This window comes from Thrips palmi, unplaced genomic scaffold, assembly GCF_012932325.1.
Source record: "Thrips palmi isolate BJ-2018 unplaced genomic scaffold, TpBJ-2018v1 HiC_scaffold_6, whole genome shotgun sequence".
Taxonomy (NCBI): Eukaryota; Metazoa; Arthropoda; class Insecta; order Thysanoptera; family Thripidae; genus Thrips; species Thrips palmi.
Window position 1 is genome coordinate 7846092 of NW_023144633.1, and position 19865 is coordinate 7865956.

The 19865-nt window shown below is 43.4% G+C and overlaps 2 protein-coding genes across 2 annotated transcripts; one reads left to right on the forward strand and one right to left on the reverse strand.

The window, feature by feature from the left end:
* Positions 1-239: 239 nt before the first annotated feature.
* LOC117651713 (putative gustatory receptor 28b) lies at positions 240-4629 on the forward strand. Its single transcript, XM_034395987.1, has 5 exons — positions 240-315; positions 751-855; positions 1230-1301; positions 3632-3721; positions 4507-4629. The coding sequence occupies exons 2-5, from the start codon at positions 817-819 to the stop codon at positions 4561-4563; spliced, it is 258 nt and encodes an 85-aa protein (XP_034251878.1). The 5' UTR covers positions 240-315; positions 751-816; the 3' UTR covers positions 4564-4629.
* Positions 4630-7261: 2632 nt separating this feature from the next.
* Positions 7262-16875, reverse strand: LOC117651728. Its single transcript, XM_034396033.1, has 7 exons — positions 16741-16875; positions 16121-16196; positions 14951-15144; positions 11786-12066; positions 11034-11212; positions 8983-9207; positions 7262-7715 (listed from the first exon to the last, which is right to left on the reverse strand). Exons 1-7 carry the CDS (start codon positions 16827-16829, stop codon positions 7548-7550), a joined length of 1212 nt encoding a protein of 403 aa, XP_034251924.1. The 5' UTR covers positions 16830-16875; the 3' UTR covers positions 7262-7547.
* Positions 16876-19865: the final 2990 nt, after the last annotated feature.

Sequence of the window (19865 nt, forward strand, 5' to 3'; positions counted from 1 at the left end):
AAAATCCGAACGAAATTGTGATTTAACATATGCGCCCTCGGGAGGCCTGCTTTCAGCCCAATGGAGCCTAACCCCGTTACTTACCCGGACAATATTGATCCCAAATACAGCTCCAAAGTTTCGTCCACATCGGAATGTATCCATAGGTTTCTAGAAGAGCTGTCATTGAATGTTCCTATTGTGTAATTTACATTCTATTCCTCTTCTTCTATTGGTTTTTGTGTGTAGGAGATCCAGACGCTGACCATTATTATAGTAGAGTTTGTGGTGGTTGTTTTGACGCTCTATGTCTTGTCAATCGCGTTGTACTTCAGGGTAAGTGCACAGAAAACTGTTAAAACATTACCCATTAAAAAGCCTAGCGTGTTTTGTACACAGTTTGAATTAAAGTGATGCTTGAGAGATCTAGCTCGTGATCGAGAACTTCTCTGTTAGCTGAACTGTATGCACAGTACACTGGTAAAACTAAAGCGTAGTATTACCCTCTGTTTTCAAGCGTAATCTGTTTACGCTTGAAATCAAGCGTAACAGGCTTATCCGCCAAGATTTCCCCTATATAAATGCATGGGGGAATATCCAGAGTATGCTTCATTTCAAGCGTAACGTCTTCAAGCGTAACTTTATGCTTGACTCAAGCATAGAGTTACGCTTTAGTTTTACCAGTGTATATACTGCACACGTCGTACACAGTTCAGCCGACAGAGTAGCGAATTAATTACTTAACCCTCGTTATATTCCTGAATGCTGAAGTACCTCTCGGTGATCTACGTCGTTTTCTTTGGGGCAAGTATCGCCGCGTCCTTGGGTGCTGCAACAATGGCAGTGCTTCGGGCCTGCCACAGCACCAGTGCAAAGGTATGGAAACTCCAGGAAGATCCTCTATGAGCTGTGATATTATTCAATAGGAAATTCGCGACATGGATTAGGCCGAGAGAGCTCAATTAAACGTAAAAACTGTATCGTCTGCTCTCACGTAAACGTAAATCTTGAGCCCAGACCCCAAGCGATATAATTTACTGGCTTCGTATTTCAAAGTAAGGTGAGACAAAAAGACCTTGTATGGAGCCAAAATTACCACAACTGCTGATGTAAGCATGAATAAGCAATTTGGCCTAGGGCTGGAGCGTTATGCTTTAATTTAAGCTCTTTTAACAGGTTTATATTGTTTCTTTTTTCATTACCTTCATTATGTCGCTAGAACTGCCTGTGTGTCAATTTTAACTTTGCAGGGAAACGAGACAGCTGACCTGGTACACGATCTTCTTAACGGTGGAACCTTGAACGAGAAAGAAGCCCAACAGGTGCAGTTGATCCAGGAAGCGGAAGAAGGGGATAACTCAATTTTGGCCATTTTTCAGGAGAAACAAAAAACTGTTAGCAGGGAAAACTAAACCAAAACAAATGAATGTTGCACATGTTAATAATTTCAAAAAGCATTAGTAAAATTTTAAAAAAAAATCAAAAGTGTAAGGTCACTCCGTAGAGGATTTCTGCGACTATAAATTTCCGTTGAAAGGAAAACAGAGTCAGCTCACCTTATTTTTCCTAAAAAAAGAGGAATTTGGAGACAAGTCAAGTGGAACAATAGTCTGCATAAAGTGTATGTTACTTGGTGTATTTTTTGGACTTAGCTCTTTTTTCCAAATTAAAATTTTAAAAAATTTAGGGGGGGTTAAGTTGAGTTGATTTTTTTTACACTAGATTCATAAAAACACAAGTTGAGTTTATCCTTTTGCCAATTTGTCAAACGGACTCATGTAGACAAAGGGGTGAGTTATCTCCATTTTCCAATGAAATTTAGACTGAAAAAAGGGGTTTAAGTGGTTATCCCCTTTTTCCAAGTGGATTTTCTCCAAAAATGCTTGGAATTCAGTAAAATAATTTGGTGTAATGATGTAAACAATTCTAAGGCACAATAATAAAATAAAAACTCAATTTGGGGATAAGTCAAGTTATTCCCTTCTTCCGCTTCCTGGATCAGTTGTTAACTATTGCATTAAATCAACCAATTGTTAATGGTGTACGGTGTATTCTAGATCACTATTTCTGTGTGGACTACACTCTGAAAACCCTCATTGAAGGAAAGAAATGTTGACAGAACTCTTAGATCAATTTTGAACTCAGTGAAGGCGATTCATTAACTAAATAGCTTCACATCGGTTCAGCGAAATCTTGCTCTCAAAGTTCATCGCACTTACAAGAAACACGGCCATGAATTCAGTGCATAAATTTATTAAGAAAGTTACTCTCATGCGCTCTCATGTTGAGAATGGAAACCCCTTAAATGTTCCATATTATCAGAAAATGTGTTAATGCATGTAAGGAAAGAGTTTCTTCGTCAATTTTCTACGGATTGCTTTCCCTCTTCTATTTACCTCGTTAATATGAACAGTAGCCTTTTAGGCGGGCGTGATATTCTCCAAAATTTTGTGGAGACTTACGTGATTACAAGCCATTGAAGGTCCTGAGGAGAGGTCGACGAAAAACTTTACTCTATGGCAGCGGTTCCCAACCTTTTTTGGTTCGCGACCCCAAATTTTTAGCCAAAAATTTTCGCGACCCCCAGAAAAAATTTTGCGACCCAAAGCGACCCCTCCTTAGCATGCCTTTGTTACGGAGTGTGATAATCCGCCTTAGTTTTGGGAAACAGTATTGTCTCAAAATTGAAAAACGGGCACAAATGTCTGAAAAATCGTGTTTTTGGGGCCCACTTTAAGCATCTACTGCGTCTGATCCGAGGCGGTATTTCGTCCTCCCTCAACGGGCCAAAGGTCTTTGACCTTCCTTTTGCATGCCTTTGATACGGGAAAACGATTATCTGCCTTAGTTTGGGAGCAGTATTGCCGCAAAGTTGATCAAAACACGATTTTCAGACATTTGTGACCGTTTTTATCAAATTTGCGGCAATACTGCTCCCAAACTAAGGCAGATAAACGCACTCCCTAAAAAGGCATACTAAAGGAAAGGGTTTAAAGACCAATTCCCCTTGAGGGAGGACGAAATACCGCCTCGGATCAGACGCAGTGGATGCTTAAAGTCGGCCCAAAACACGATTTTTCACAGACATTTGTGACCACCGTGGGAAACCACCGCGACCCCAGGCGACCCCAGCCACCTCGCCGCGACCCCTCGCAATTTTTTCGCGACCCCATTTGGGGTCGCCCATTTGGGGTCGCGACCCCAAGGTTGGGAACCGCTGCTCTATGGAGATCTCCGCGCAAAAGGAACGGACAGTCTCTGTTAAATTTCCGCATTTTACGGACTTTTCCGACAGTGCAGCCCATAATTTGACTTCAAACGTGAAACAAGTTCGTGTAATTTTCCGACGTAATTTCAATCAAATGAAAATTGCCAAACAAGTGAGAAATAACGGAACATACTGTTTCTTCTCATTGATGTGCTTCCATAGTGTGTGCCCGCTTCACAACCTTACGAAGTATTTTTAGCATATGTACGGTACAATCTATTAAGTTTGTTGTACGAAGAAATAGTTCGCGATTTACGAAGTATTTATCTTTCTTACCTTATGTATTCCCAAAATACTTTGCTATAGCAAGCTACGTACTTTTATTTGTAAGGGTTTAAATTGTTCGTTTCGTTTCCAGAGTATTTCATTTCCGCTTTTTTCCAGCTTGCCCTGTTTTCAATGCAAACTGCACATCGAGATGTCGCCATAGCTCCAATGGGTCTGTTTAAGATGGATATGGCTTTTGTCCTGTCGGTACGTATGTGTTACGGGTAACGTACGGGTAATGCATGTTTGCACTGCTAATCCAAGTGTGGACTAAGTCCACGCTTGGTAGCGTGTACCACGAATGGTCCACGCTAGGAAGCGTGGACCACGGATGGTCCACTTGGAAGTGTGATTGCAGTTCAACGCTCTGAAGCGTGGAACAGAGCCACAGCTTGGTCCACGTTTCCCAGCGTGGACCATTCGTGGTCCACGTTTCCTTGCGTGGACCTGGTCCACACTTGGATTAGCAGTGTGGCCCCTCCTTACTTAACCTTAGCATATTCACACATTTTCCTGTCCTCACAACTTCCCAATCAAATAAGTTTCGTGATGTCATCTTTGGTAACCACTGAGGTACCATGGAAACAAACACCCAAGATCCTCCATATAGCTTTTTCTTCGCAATACGAACGAAAGCTTAGTTTTATGACAGCACAGCGAAGGTTGTAACTTATGGTGAAGGGTTTCCCGTAACTTATGACCAGTTTCTTTTTATCACGAACAAGTTTCTCAGTATTATGATGGATTTGTATCTTCTATCTATCAGGAATTTGTGTACTTTCGTTGTGGTTGTTTTCTTTCCGTAGTCGGTCTTGACCAGATAATGAAAAAGTGTTTCATTGAGAACCTTAACCTTTGACATGGGAGGTGAATTTTCTGAAACGCAAGTTGAACGCAAGCAGTGACCTTTTCATTTACTGTGCGGCTAGATTTTTCGATGAGTTTCGTTGTAATGTTGCTCTCCATACATATAAATTGTCTTTCTTTCGCAGTTTTGCTCCACTGTCGTTATGTACGTGGTAATGCTGCTTCAGTTTAAGACGGCCTGAGGCAAGCCAATCCAACACGCACTGTAGAAGAATGGGGTGTTAGATAGTGAGATGAGCAACGGCTACTGTCCAAAGCTTCGAAGACGTGGAACATGCGATCATGATCAGAACATTCATCATGATGCAATATCCGAACGGAAGGGTGCACGGAAGCGACACTGTGAAAATTTATCCAGAGGTCGGAAGAAGGAAATGAATTAACTTATCTCCAAATTGAGTCTATATTCAATCGTTGTGCCTTAGAATGGTTTGCATCATTGCACCAAATTATTTGACCGAACAGGATTTTCCCTGTAACTGCCAGCACTCCAGTCACTGTGATATTTCGACTCAGTGGGCATTCGGCCAGTGAGAATTCGGCTGTGTGAGAGCGACTCGCGGAAAATGGAAACAACTCAACCAAAGTCAACCTGAATCCGTTGAAAATTTTGTCAAAAAGAGATAACTCAACTTGTGTTTTTAGGTATCAATTGTAAAAAAAATTCAGTCAAACTCCCCTTTCATTTTAAGAACTTGAACGGGAAAAAGAGCTACGTCCGAACAATGCGCCAGAGGAACCAACTCAGACTAGTTCCACTTGACTCGTCTCCACATTCCACTTCGTTAAGGAAATATAAGTTGAGATGACTCTGTTTTCCATTTTTGCGGAAAGTGAAAAGTCTCAGAAATCCTATAGTACACTGGTGAAAAAAAGGAGTTAAAATAATGCCCTTAAAGGGCGTAAACGATTTACGCCCTTAAAGGGCATTTAGATTTCCCTGCTAACAGTTTTTTGTTTCTCCTGAAAAAATGGTCAAAATAGACTTATCTCCTTCATCCGCTTCCTGGGTCAATTGCGAGCAGTGATGCAACACACTGGCACGTGCCTCTCTCTAAAGCACCCTCTAAAGCTTCAACAACAGCGGCAATCTTCGAGTGCGGCTGAAGGCCGAGCGGGTGACTCATTGGCGAGAGCATTGACTGTGAGGCGCCCAGCGCCGCAAAAAAAAAAAACATTTAAAATAGGAAAAATCCCCTTCTTGTCTTGCCGTCATGTACGCAAAAAGTGCTGATTTGCTCTGCCACGAGCAAAACGACCGGGTCTGCTTCAGAGCACGTCCGACGGCTGAAGAAGTGAATAAGAACCGCTAAGTTTTCAGCAGATATGCAAGCGATGCATTAGGCAGATGCTAAGTACATACTGTAAACACTAAATGTTATGCACAATTTTGTACGAGACACCACAGTTTTTAGTGCACACGAACTTTCCGTACAAATTTTGTACGAAAAACTGCACAAATTTCACCATTTTAGTGCAAAACTGCGTACAAATTTGTACGCAAAGTTTGTGTGCGCATAAACTGTGATGTCTCGTACAAAATTTGTACAAAAACATTTAGGGGGTACACCCCGGGATATGCACTCGCGTAACAGTCGGGTCGCTTTGTTCGTAATAGCACGCGTAAGAAATACACTGCACGAAAAAGTGTGAATAGTACTGTAACTGTAGACTAAAAGTTCAACAGAGATTGTATAAAGCACAGACCTGTACAAACCACAACGAGTCCTTGACTGCACTCGTCATGCCGGTTCCATTGTACTTCGTCTAACAATTGTTGTATTTTGAAAGAACAATAAATTCCTGATAAAAAGTTTGCAAGGAATTTGTGTACTTTTGTCAGGGATTTTTCTAGCAGCGTAGTATGCGTAATAGCGGCGTAATAGCCGAAATTCTCCAATTTTTATCTATTGTAGGTGTGTTTTGAGGTGTTTTTAGATAAGTCCAGATTAATTTTAGTTAATAACCCCCTCCCTGCTCACTTACGGCCTGTGTACTGCTTGACTGCAGGTTGTCTCCCGATTGCATTCCGGTCTCGGATTGTTTGGTTGGCGATGGAGGGGTCGGAGAGGTCGGTCGTGCACTAAGTGGCAGGGGTTTCAAAATATACTCTCCGTTGTTAACATTTATTTCGAAAGATGTAAAAATATCACGTTGAAGATGATTTAAAACATTCACAGTTTGAGACAGCATTCCTACTTTAGCCCCGCTCATTTTCATCCGAGGTGCGTCTGAAGTGGACAGCCTGGAAACTCGTTGCTTCATGTTTAGATTGTCCCATAAGTAATTAAATGCACTCTTGTAACTATTGTAGTCAGAAATAAATGAAAAGCTCTATCTTGTTGCGCCAGCGGGTTGTTACTATTTTATCCTGATGGGTACCGTCATTCAAAGAATGTAACGTCATTTCCGTTACAACTCAAGTTTTCTCAAGTTCGTTGGAATATGATGTCACATTCATTTGAATGTTGATTCCAGGTCAAGCAAATGTGACATCCTACGCCCGTGTCAAGTTGCAACGAATGCAAACATACACGCGAAATTCACATACCAACGAATTCACACGAAATGTTATGTACAATTTTGTACAAGACATCGCGGTTTTTAAGCGGTCTTGCTACGCTTCTAGCTCTGCATCTGAACCACTCATCCCATCCCAGCCATCCGTTCATCCATTCATCCATCCATTCAGCGCGCTCGAAGGGGGACTATGGTCGTGTTGGTCGTCGTCTGTCGTCGACGCCTCCCGCCGCGCCGCCTCGCCTCGCGAATCCCCACTCCTCACAGCCACCCCCTCCCTCCTTGTCCCCTCTGCCCGGCCTCCCCTGCCGGGCCACGGCAAGACCGCTTTGCTAAGCTTGCCTTGGCGGAACTTTTTATTTCTGCTGATAATATTTTTGTACCATTTTTGTACGAAAATTGCACACATGTGCATTTCCCCATTTTGCGCAAAATTACGAACAAATTTGTACGAAAAGTTCGTGTGCACTCTAAACCGTGATGTCTCGCACCTCACATTCGATGAATATCGGTGGTTGAGGGACGAATGTGTCCCCACAACAACAACCCAATAAAGACATGAACTCAGGAAGGATTCGCGAACACAGAACGCGTTACAAACCAGTCCCACTCCACCAGCTGTCCACGATGTCAACGAGTCTTCGCTTCAGCTCATCGGTGCTTCGGATGTTGAAGGACGCAGGGGGGCGTCTTCCTTGCCCAAGTCCTGCAGCGCATCGCGGAGCTCATCGGCAGCTTCCTTGTCCGCAAACTGAGCGTGCAGCAACACTGGTGCGATCATGAAACCATGCGGCGCAACCTTCTTCAGACAATCCTGCAGCAACAAACAGGGGAAATAGGTTAGAAAAAACGAGATGCATTGGGAAGCACCACAAGCGTCGCACAGTGGGCTAGAAGACTGGTGGAAGAGGCAAAAACTCTGGACGCGTTTTGAGCTCCAGAGTCGCTAAATGGGACTCGAACCGACCGTGTGACCCCACCAAGGGACTGCACGTTCGCGTTCGAACGGAAGTTACGTAATTAACATTCTAAGGAATATGACTTCACATTCATTGAGTAACAAATGTGGTATATTTCTTGTCAGCTGCATTAACCGCTGATTACCTCCGATCCGATATTTCCAGGTTCATTTTCGAATACCCATTACCTCAAACTTTCTGATAATCCGGGTAACCGATTTGCTGCTAGCCGGACTACCCAATAGTCGTTACCCAGCCGTTATAACGGCGTATACGCAGCCAGTCCAGATCTGGAGCCTGGTCGGGGTGGCTAAGAGCACTGGTAAGACAAAGGCATAAAAATTACGCCCTTGCAAGGGCATAAATCGTTTTATGCCCTTGGGAAGGGCGTAAATGGTACAGGAATTTCAAGCTAAATTTTAATGCCCTTCCCAAAGGCATTAACGATTTATGACCTTTAAGGCGTAAATCGTTGGGTTAGGTTTACGTCGTTTACGCCCTTAAAGGGCACAATTTTAATGCCTTTGTTTCACCAGTGAGCGGACGACGGCTTGCCACAGCATTGTCAAGACGCTTTGAATGCCACAAGTTCCCGGGTTGCGTAAGTTTGGCATTGCAGACGGCCGGAGCGTCACAAATACTGACAAGGGAGGAGTTTTTCAGGGCCAGGCAGGCTGATTTTAGGCACACTAAAATTTTTTGTGCAGATGAGCTAGGTCAGGCACGTGATTTTGTACAAAACGGTGTAAATTTTGTGCACAGTAAATGTCTTACGGTGAAAGGCTGCACCAACATAATATGGTGGAGATTTTCTCCATAATACCAACGAAATTCATCAAAATCTCTATAAGGTACAGTGAATTCTCAATGGTTTGTTACGAAGTCGGCTGCACCACCATAATATGGAACATTTTCACCATAATACGGAGAATCTTCACTGTAGAACATTTAGAGTGTGTAAATGGAAGTTTTTGTACGAGAATTGTACACAAAGGTTATCTGCACAACAATAACTGCGATGTCTCGTACAAATTGTACCTAACTTTGAGCGTGCCTTCAACAACACGGCTAAACAATTTTGTGGCAAGCAAATGTGTCGACGGATTTGAAGAGTGCACTAACCATAAGATGCGTCCACGAGTACACCGCGTCGGGGTCCTTGCATCCTGCCGTCCTGAGCACACTCTGCAGCTCCGCGTGGTAGCCGCGAAGCAGGTCCTCCCAATGCTCGTCCCGCATCGCCTTCTCCGTGCAAGGCAGCAGGAGGGACGCCAGGTCCAAGGCGGTCGGGCCGGCACGCGACATCTGGAAGTCGATGAGCTGGCACGCCGTCACGTCACCGGAGGTCTGAGGGCACAGACAGGGAATTGAGGACGTGCTGAACACTTCACGGGATTTGGAAACACTGCGAGAAAAAAGTACGGAAAGAGTACGGACCAAGTCTGGTCAATAATTTGCCTGGACCGTCCGTACCTGTCCTACTACGGAGCGTCTGTACATTTATTCCGTACCCGATTACATGAGTTCTTATGGGACAAGTACGGACGTTCCGTACTTTTTTTCCGTACTTCCGTACCATTTTCGTCTGTACATTTTCCGTACTAACACTGGTAAAACAAAGGCATAAAATTACGCTCTTTAGGTCATAAATACTCTTTTATGCCCTTGGGAAGGGCGTAAATGGTATAGGAATTTCAAGCAAAATTTTAATGCCCTTCCCAAAGGCATTAACGATTAATGCCCTTTAAGGGCGTAAATCGTTTACGCCCTTAAAGGCCTTAATTTTAATGCCTTTGTTTCACCAGTGAAACTACGGATTTTTTTACAGTGAAAAGTTGATGAAGATCAGTCCACGGAAACACAGAAAATCCAAGAGTGGGACAAGCATGCATGAGATAAGGTGGGTCCGCTTGTCCCCACGTTATCTGGTGCATGCCTGCCCCGCTCTTGGATTTGCTGTGAAGTCCTCGAACGGATGAAGGCACAGCACGCATCATACGATAAGCCTGCCCTGTGCACCCTCATCCTTCAATCATCATAATCAATACACTACAAACCTAACTGTCTACTAAGTACTCACTTACAAATGCATGCTTGCAAGTACACACTTACAAAGGCATGCTTGGCCAAGTACACACTTACAAATGCATGCTTGCAAGTACACACTTACAAACGCATGCTTGACGCCGTATAACTCCAAGCCTCAAGCATGCGTTTGTAAGTGTGTACTTGCAAGCATGCATTTGTAAGTGTGTACTTGGCTAAGCATGCGTTTGTAAGTGTGTACTAAGTAGACAGTTAGGTTTGCAGTGTACGTGTTCATTGACGTTTTGGCGCATAAATACTTAGTTTTGTTAAGAAGCTTGACAGAATTGTCAAGACGAAATTGAAAATATTGTTTGTTTAACAAACCAAAATCTTAATTCGCCTTCTTGGCTTGGTGCGTACGTCAATACACAGTTAAACACGAAGTCAGTACGAGTCTGAGAGTGCGGCATATTTTTTTATTTAAACTGGATGGGCTGAAAGGAGATGCAATGCGGTAACCGACCCGCACTTTTCAATTCCATCTTGCAAAGAAATTTCCAATAACGTAGTTTGTGTTAACAAATGATCTTCTTTGTATCTTATAAAAGGAGATCCGAAAAGAATCATATTAAAAGAAAAACTTGGTTTGTACGATGCTTGCGCCCCATTCAGTGTAACGTAGCTCAATTTTCTCTGTAGGGCATTTACAGTGTACGCCTTGACGTACTCCTAGGAGCAGTTGCCAAAATTAGAGGGCACTATTCAGGGCCATAAGGTGGCAACAAAAAGAGATAAAGTTCATCCATCAGTACTCAGCGACTGCTTTGCTGCACTAGGTGTAAGCCACCCAAGCCACTCAAACAGTCTGACTCAGAGATAAGCGAGCGTTTCAAGTTGTGCTTGTCAGTCTGACTCACTGTATATGTTCCTCTATTGGCCATAACTATTGCCATATTTGTGCACAAGTAAGCTATGAACAAACACAGAAATTGGGAAAAATATGCTCGTATTTGGCTTAAATTTAAAAAAAAAAGTGCTTTGCTTTAAGTTAAAATCGGCACCTAACTTGCACCTGCACAAATACGTCAATTCAATGTTAATGTATACGTAAGTGCATAGGCATTTGGAGGGTAAAATTAATCTACCTGGTCATAGCTGAACATGAAGTTGTTGACATGGCAGTCGCCGTGCACGATCGCAATGCCTGGTGCTGGCTCAGGGGTGGCCGCCAACATTTTCATGTTTTCGGCTCCGTAGGACTGAAGCATTTGCAGCAGTTTCGTGTATACGACAGTGCCCTCTGGGTATTTCTCCGCGACAATCGCTACCAAAACGAGCAAGGCAATAATGTGCATCAACCGACCAAACCCATGTAAAATCAAGCTGACATCGGAAACCAATAGACTTTTCGAGTCGTCGTCGACTGAAGAACAAAGAGAAGCAGTAAACCGCGGAAATAAAGTGGATCGGAAGAAGCCAGCAAACTCAGTTTTAGGTAGAGGTGTAGACAATATGTGGCTTTCTTTTGCCAACACTGAAAATTGAAGAGTGTAAATTATGACCAAATTTTGGCGAGAAATATTTCACACGGTTAAGACGTGGAAAAACATTCTCACCACTTTACGGCGAGAATTCTAAACGCCACAGAGGTGAGAATTTTAACTCTAATCGCAGCGGAGGGAATCTTTTGCTGATCCTCTGCCTTTGAGTTTTCACTGTAATAAATCAGATTTCGAATGAGTGACGCTTTGGAAGATTCTTCAAGCGGCACTCGAGGGTGTGTGTGAGGTTAAGTGGCCGGCTCCTTTTCCGGTTTTCCTCTTGCTCTTCACTCGCCCACGAGGAAAATCGAGAAGGATGATCATTTCTTTTAACAGCGACAGGAATTCTGACCTACCAACTGTTTGAGCCACCATTTCCGACATTTGCGAGAACATGGCCTGCACTTCGGGGCTGCTGAAAGGGTTCCCCAGCTTGTCCGCCAGCGTCTTGAACGTGTCCGGCTTGAGGTGCTGCAGAGCGATGCCCGCGCCGTGGAATTTGGCCATCTGGGACAGCGCCAGGCGGCAGTGGGCAGCGTCCATGGCCACGCGCCGGTCCTTCATGCCGAACCCTTTCAGTCGGAGGTCCTCAAACACCAACGCCGTCTCCGCCCCGTTCGAGGACGCGAAGAAACACCTGTTGCAGTTACGGAACAGGATAGCCTATGGGATTGCGATACACTGAAAAATGAAGACTAAGGTGAAAAATAAATTGTGGATCACATATCAATTATGGGCTTTTTTTGGACGGGCCGCTTCAAATCCGCATGAGCGAATCGGTTTCAATTTCGGTATGGGTCCTCTCTCAACTTTCCTTTGTCACCTGAAACGACGTGGATGTCAGAACAACGAACAGAACGCCACCTATAGGGCAGCAAAGAAAGACCCTAAAACTCGTAAGGAAATTTGGGCCTATCCGAGGGCAAGAGAAAAGGGGACACGGGATGTTTTTGGAACATTTTCAAAAAATCGAATTATGGAATGAATTGGAACGCCGATTTGGGTGACTAATAGTTGAAGGAACATAAGTCAACCTAAGTTGAGTAGAAATTGTAGAAGGCTAAATGCGCGGGTAGCTTTAAAAAATGCTGACCCACAATTGGTTTCAAAAATCAATTGTGGGCCTAAACAGCCTATTTTCGAAACTGCCGTAGTTCAGTAAACAAGGACGATATATCACTGGTTTTTTGACAAAGGGGCGTAAGTCCACAAATTGGCAAAATCCACTTTTTTTCAGAAAAGAATTTAAAATTAAAGAACAAGCCTACTGGTTTTTGAAAAATGAAAATATCTCAATTAGTTCAGAAGATACAGAAGGTGTCCAAAGGGCGTAAGTCCATTCCATTTTTGACAAAGGGGCGTAAGTCCACCCGTTTTCTGACAAAGAGGCGTAAGTCCAGGTGGTTTTTTGACAAAGAGGCGTAAGTCCAGGTGGTTTTTTGACAAAGAGGCGTAAGTCCAGGTGGGTTTTTGACAAAGAGGCGTAAGTCCAGGTGGGTTTTTGACAAAGAGGCGTAAGTCCATTGGCCATTCTGACAAAGAGGCGTAAGTCCACAGGCCATTTTGACAAACAGGCGTAAGTCCATGGGTCATTCTGACAAACAGGCGTAAGTCCATAGAACATTCTGACAAACAGGCGTAAGTCCATAGAGCTTTCTGACAATCAGGCGTAAGTCCATGGACCTTAAGTCGTAAGTCCGTTGCATAAGTCCACAGACCATCCCAATCAACTAATCACTCATGAGGTCACTGAGTGGTTTGCAACTTGTGAACACTGTTTCAATCAAATAATAATGACTACAGTGCAAACCTAACTGTCAACTAAGTACACACCTAAAAATGCAAGCTTCCAAGTACACATAAACGCATGCTTGGCCAAGTACATACTTACAAATGCATGCTTGCAAGTACACACTAACAAACGCATCCCTGGCGCCGTATAACTCCATGCGTGAAGCATGCGTTTGTAAGTGTGGACTTGCAAGCATGCATTTGTAAGTGTGTACTTAGTAGACAGTTAGGTTTGAAGTGTAACGTTTCCTCTCATCTCAATCGCATCAGGCTTACAATACGTATTTCAGAATGGACTCTTACATCTTTGCGAGGGTAATCAGATTTAATAGAGCAGCATTCTTCCTCACCGGAGTCCGATGGAGATGGTGATTGGCGCATTAATCTTCTGCAGCAGGGGAGAACCTGGACTCATCCATGCTGATAACCTCCATGTAGCACACTCTGTGTTGGGCCCATGACTTTTAGGCCAAGTGCTGCCTAAGAAGACGAATGCAACATTCACCATCGTCATCGGACTCTGGTTTCACCATCATCATCGGACTCAGGTGACGAAGAATGCTGGTCTTTTAGATCTGATACCCCTTGCAAATATTTAAGAGTCCGTTTTGAGATATGTATTGTTAGCCTGATGGGATTGAGATGAGAGGAACCATTAGTCATTATTATTTGATTAAAACAGTGTTGACATGTTGCAAACCACTCTGTGACCTCATGAGTGGACATTCGCCATTTTCACCACATTAGCTGTGGACATTCGTAAGTGGTTAATTACAAATCTGAACTAGTTTATCGGGATAGTCTGTGGACTTACGCCTGTTTGTCAGAATGGCCTATGGACTTACGCCTGTTTGTCAGAATGGCTAATGGACTTACGCCTCTTTGTCAAAAATCCACCTGGACTTACGCGTCTTTGTCAAAAAACCACCTGGACTTACGCCTCTTTGTCAAAAATCCACCTGGACTTACGTCTCTTTGTCAAAAAACCACCTGGACTTACGCCTCTTTGTCAAAAATCCACCTGGACTTACGCCTCTTTGTCAAAAATCACACCTCATTTGGAAGGGTTTTTCTGACATTGTAGGAGTTACAAAAGAGTTACACACATGAGATTTTTACCAAAAGATGCACACTTTCTCAAAGAATTTGTCACAAAAATTTGAGTGTTGTGTGGGAATTTATAGATCTTAGGAGCTAAAAACTGTATGTTTTTGGCCGTCCTGAAAAATTTGGTTCAGTGGACTTACGCCTCTTTGTCAAAAAACCAGTGATATGGTGCAGCTATGCTGCAAAACGAAGTCAAGAGAACATATTTAGATGCCTGAAAGCTACTTTGGCTACTAGTTCAAAATTTATACTTAAACTATGCATCTTCCTAAAAAAAGTGACCCACAATTGATTTTTACCTTAATTCTTGATCTGAGAGCGCACACACAAAACTTCGAGGGGATCACTAAGTGTTCTGATGTTCACATGAGTACCCGAGTACGGATGATACAACGAGAAACAAGTACAGAAAAAGTGCGGCACATATCTGGTCAATATTTATCTGGACCGTCCATACCTTGACAGCCAAGGAAGTTCTGCACATGTTTTCCGTTCCAGTTTACATGAAACCCTTATCCACAGAGAATCAAGTTTTGTTTGTGCACTCTAGATTGTGGATAAGGTGCGAACAATCCGTGTCGCCTGTACCTGTAGACGATATCGTCCTTCATGCACTTATTTACCTTGGCCAAGGGAGTGATCCTTCGATGCCACCAGTTCCTTCCATGGCAGGTATTATGGATTTGTACATGGTGCTCTCTGCGACGAACGTCTGTGCCAGGAAGGCGTTTGCGGTTCCTGGGTGGGGTACTTTAACCATGAGGACCAGATCATCTCTTTTTCCCGAACGAGGTGGTAAGCAGCAACCTGCATTGTTCTGGGAAAGGAACAAAAAGCAATTCGTAAACTTTCAAAATTGTTGTACAAGAACCTATTGCGAGGGGGTGACCGCTTCAAGAAACCGTGAGCAGACTACTCAGTATTACGCGGCATTACACTGTACTGGCATATTACACGTGTATCACGGCCTTAAAATGCCAAAATTTTGCACATTTACACTTAACCCAAAAATGGTATTACGTTTACGTGTATTACGCGTGATGCACGACTTTTGTGTACAGGTTATTGCGCGGTGTTTACCCCCTCGACCTGTTGGTTTACGTGGCCCAGCCGGTAAAAAACAAGACCAGCCGCCTCAATCATCACTCCGCGAACCAGTAATCCTAGTAAATTTGATGGATTAGCGGTATGAAGGTATTGTCCTCGAGCTTGAGCGATAAGTACGGAGTCTTTGAAGCAACTTTGTGCTGAGGGCTGAGGCTTCACTCTTAATAGATTTTTCGGTTGACGTTAATGCAATATGACGGCGCTACACCAAAAAAAAATGCACTGCAAAAAAGGCAATTTTTTGTTATTTTTTGATGCACAAAATTCTTCAAAGGAAGGGATTTTGCAAGATTCTGGCAGATTTCACAGGATTAACCACTAATAAAATATTAAATTTTTCGAGCGTTAGATTTCACTCAACTTCACGAGATTTCAACAGGTTTCATAGGAATTTCCCGGGTGGAAATATCTGCAGTTTAAACAATATGGCAACTGGATTTTTTTGTCAAATGTATTGTTAGGGCCACCGTTGACAAAATTGTAGCCTTCATTGACGTAATACACGTGTTTTACCGAGAAGTCTGTACAGGATATCCCTTGAAGGATAACCACCTCGTAGAAAACACCACTTTAAACATTAAAAAGCTGGTACATTTTTGCTGAAATTGATACAAGTGTCAGACGAAATAGACACTTCATGGACAAATGGCAATCGATTGCTGAGGATCAACTGGTTCCATAAATACCTCTTCCCGGATGGTGACTCGGTACAGAAGGCTGGTGTATCCATCCCCTGGATTTGAGCCAGGGTCTACCTGAAAACTAATTAAAATGATCTCTATGTAGATTGCCTCGTCCGCCAAGATTTGCTCGATCCTTGCGAAGGGTTCTAGGGTATGCTTTGCGAATGACTGCCTGTGTAAATCATTCACCATTGCTATGCAATTCCTTCACATGCTGCATGTTAGGTGGCATTGAGTACTTTCCGAATCCATCCGTTTGCTTGCCACACACACTGGCTCCCTGTGTTTAATGTCAAAATTTGGCCTTTTGGACCAGAAAGGACGCTTTCGCTCGTCTCCGCCTGAAGAACGAAAGTCCTCAGAAAGCCAGGAACCGGTAGGGTAGTTACGTTCCGACTGTTCCGTGGCTTTTTATTACTTTTGTTCACTCGGCGACGACTGAAAGAGTCTATTGCCCTCTGAGAATGCACCAATTTGGCACTCCGGCGGCCTGGTACACCAAATTATTACGTTCTCACAGAGCGATATCCAGGGCCAGAAGGTCCAGTTTCGGCTCTGAAATCGAAGCACCTTGCCACGCCGGCAAGGAAACTTGCCAATGGATTTGTGGTGTAAGAACTTACCTCGGCTTCTTGAAACCTTCGGCCTCCGCAACACGAGAAATGGTCTTGCTGACAACATCGGGGACATCCGAGACTGTGGTGGCAGCCATGGCTCGGTCGGCACTGCCTATCTCCCGTCGCCAGACGCGACAACAGCTTAAGAAGCAGTCGGGAAAAGATAACACGTCGTTTGGCATGAAATAATCTTTGCTCTGGATAATCAGTTGATTGTGCTTCAAGGTATTCTCGGACAGTGTTTAGATTCCTTACTTTTCACAGGAAAAAGATGCAAGCTGCAGGCGCGGATTCAGAAAAAAAAGGGGGGGGGCTGAAGTTTAGACATTTCAAGGTTCAACATCTTTGTGCAAATTTCACTGGTAAAACTAAAGCGTAACTCTTTGCTTGACTCAAGCATAAAGTTACGCTGGAAGACGTTACGCTTGAAATGAAGCGTAGACTTGAAATTCCCCTGGTGGCGAATCTTGGTGGATGAGCTGGTTACGCTTGATTTCATACGAAACCATGATTACGCTTGAAAACAGAGGGTAATACTACGCTTTAGTTTTGCAAGTGTTGAGTTGTAACAACCCAACGCGACTTGCGTTCCCATCACGGGCGCAAAATCTTTTTATCAGGGGTCACCCCCACCCCCCTAATTTTCTTGATTAAAAATCATTATTAAATAAATAATCTTTATACTCTAATTCACGGAGTTAACCCTGGAAGTAAATATTCTTTTTCGCCTGATTCCCAGAAGTCACCCCCATTTCCTTTGTACATTACAAAGCTAAAGATTATTTTTTTAGGCACGAAGTAGCCTTACAGTATCCCCAGGATTCAGCCGGCGCGAGATTCAATTCGTGTGGCCCCTTATGCATTTTGAAAATTTTCTATAGCTTTTTAATCAGATTTTGCAGACTAGTAGAACTTTGAACGGTGATTCTCATGTTGAAATATGGTTAAAAAGTTAATAGCCAGTTTTGAGAAATTTGCTGTCAAAATCGCTGTTTCCATGGCAAAACTCAACTCGTCAAGCAAAAAGGAAGGGAGTTGGGGGAGCCCAGCCGAACCCGACCAATAGCCGAGCTCCTTTTCGCTCTGTACAGCTTACCCCAAAAGCTGAAAAAGCGCGCTCGAATCAAAATTGCATTTCACTGCAGCTAGAAGAGATCAAACAATATCATTGTCGTTGTTTTCGAACGTGGCCATTTGGATCGGCCGGCCGACCGGTGATTGTCGATGAGAGTGTCCCGCACCGCTGCGTTGTTTTTGTTGTTGTTTTCAGAAATGCCAAGTTAGGATTTCCGTTACTCTTCAAATCGGAGTGAATTGAGCCATTAAACTGCGTACCTGTGCACATGCATCTGTGAATTATCTTTCTTGAATGTAGTTTGAGAGTCACTTTAAGACGTAAAGTTTCTTTTCGAAAAAGCTTGTCATATAGGGTCAGGGCGGGGAAAAATCGGACACGCGCAAGTTGGGGAAGAAACGCACACCGCACTTTTGCCACAAATTGGCCTATTTTGGGACGTGCAAAGTATTCAGTATTGCTTATTGATGATCTGGTAGATTGCGTTTAAGAGGAATTTAGCCTACTTGAACCGGAAAGTATTATAAGTCATCTTAAAACGAGGTCTCGTTTAAAACACCTAAAAAACTTTCAAAGTTGGTGCCCGCAATATCTCTTTTTAACGACTTTCCGAGCCTACTCTGACGAATATTCTTATTGTAAACGAAAGTTCGAAGTGTGGAGCCCAAGATACGTTCAAATGTTTTGACAGATTTGCAGCTGGATTACGTATTAAGAGTTAAATACGAAACGGGGAAAAACCGTACACTGGTGCGGGGAAAAATCGAACACCTCTTTTTTCTTTAAAAGTCGTCGAATTGCCCTAACATTCCACCAAAGTGGTCGTAACAAGTGTATTTTAACATTTCCCAACATTTAGTGAGAAAACAAACACGGCTGTTGACGATTTCATACATTTTGGTCATTTAACCTCAAAAACGTGCCGCCACGGACCCCCTGACAAAGCTACGATGATTTCTGTCTACCTAGGAATACTCGTGCGCCTGCTTCAGTGGGTATTGCAAGTGTTACCCCCAAATATCGTTCCCAAGAGATTTCTGACCAACTTTCATAGGATTTTGTTAAATTAAAGCCTATGTCCGATTTGTCACCTATGGTGTTCGATTTTTCCCCGTTTCGACGGAGAAGAATCGCACATATTTTTCAATATCCAAGAATGAAGCCGCAAACGCACTCGCCGAGGGTTGAAATGTCTTTCTTTGAGGCTCGATCAACAGACCCAACGGATACATTGGCTAAAGATAGTCAATTAGAGTCAAAATCGAGAAAGATTGCAAAACGTCCAGTTCTTCCCCGCCCTGACCCTAGCTGCTCCTATAGCTTCTCCGTTTAGCGAAGTTTGACGGTACTTATGACCGCTTCGCTCCACCTCGCGACTTTCAGTGATCATGTTCCTCGAACAGGACTCACCATCCAACCGTCGTGGTGTCGTTACGTTGTGAGTGAACTATTGCACAGAATTAAAGAAAACATGACTAGAGAGAACCGTAGCCTTTTGAAACAATGGAGGGGCAGTTCGGGGCAGTTTCAATGCGCGACTACTCGTGTTTTGCGCTTCGCGATTTTCGCAAGGGCGCAGCGACGCCGAGAAAATTGTTGCCCAACCGCGGAAATGAAGTTACTTCTTTTTTTGCTACGAAAATTTTAATAATGCTGGACTTCAAAATGTTCCATTATCAGAACACTGTGTATTACATCAACATTAGAATTTGTCGAATTTACCTGCATTTTGATTTCTATTTATTGTCAAGTTCAAATTTTGACGGGTGTCACATCGACTACCACATTGGTACCACTGCCATTGATAGCCACCCCTGAGCCACCCGCTATCCCCTTTACACAACTCCTTTTCTTTCTCCTCACTCCTACACAATAACCAAATTGACTTCGTGACTCCTAGGATTCCCTGAAATCCTTTTTTTTTTGTAGGGCGGGTGGGGGTGGGGGTGACCTTAGGGAAGGGCAACCTTGGGCAGGCACCTACTAGGTGAAGGGAGTCACCCAAAGGTTCCCATTTACTTCGGGTACATGAGTGAGGTACATTAAAATCATTTAA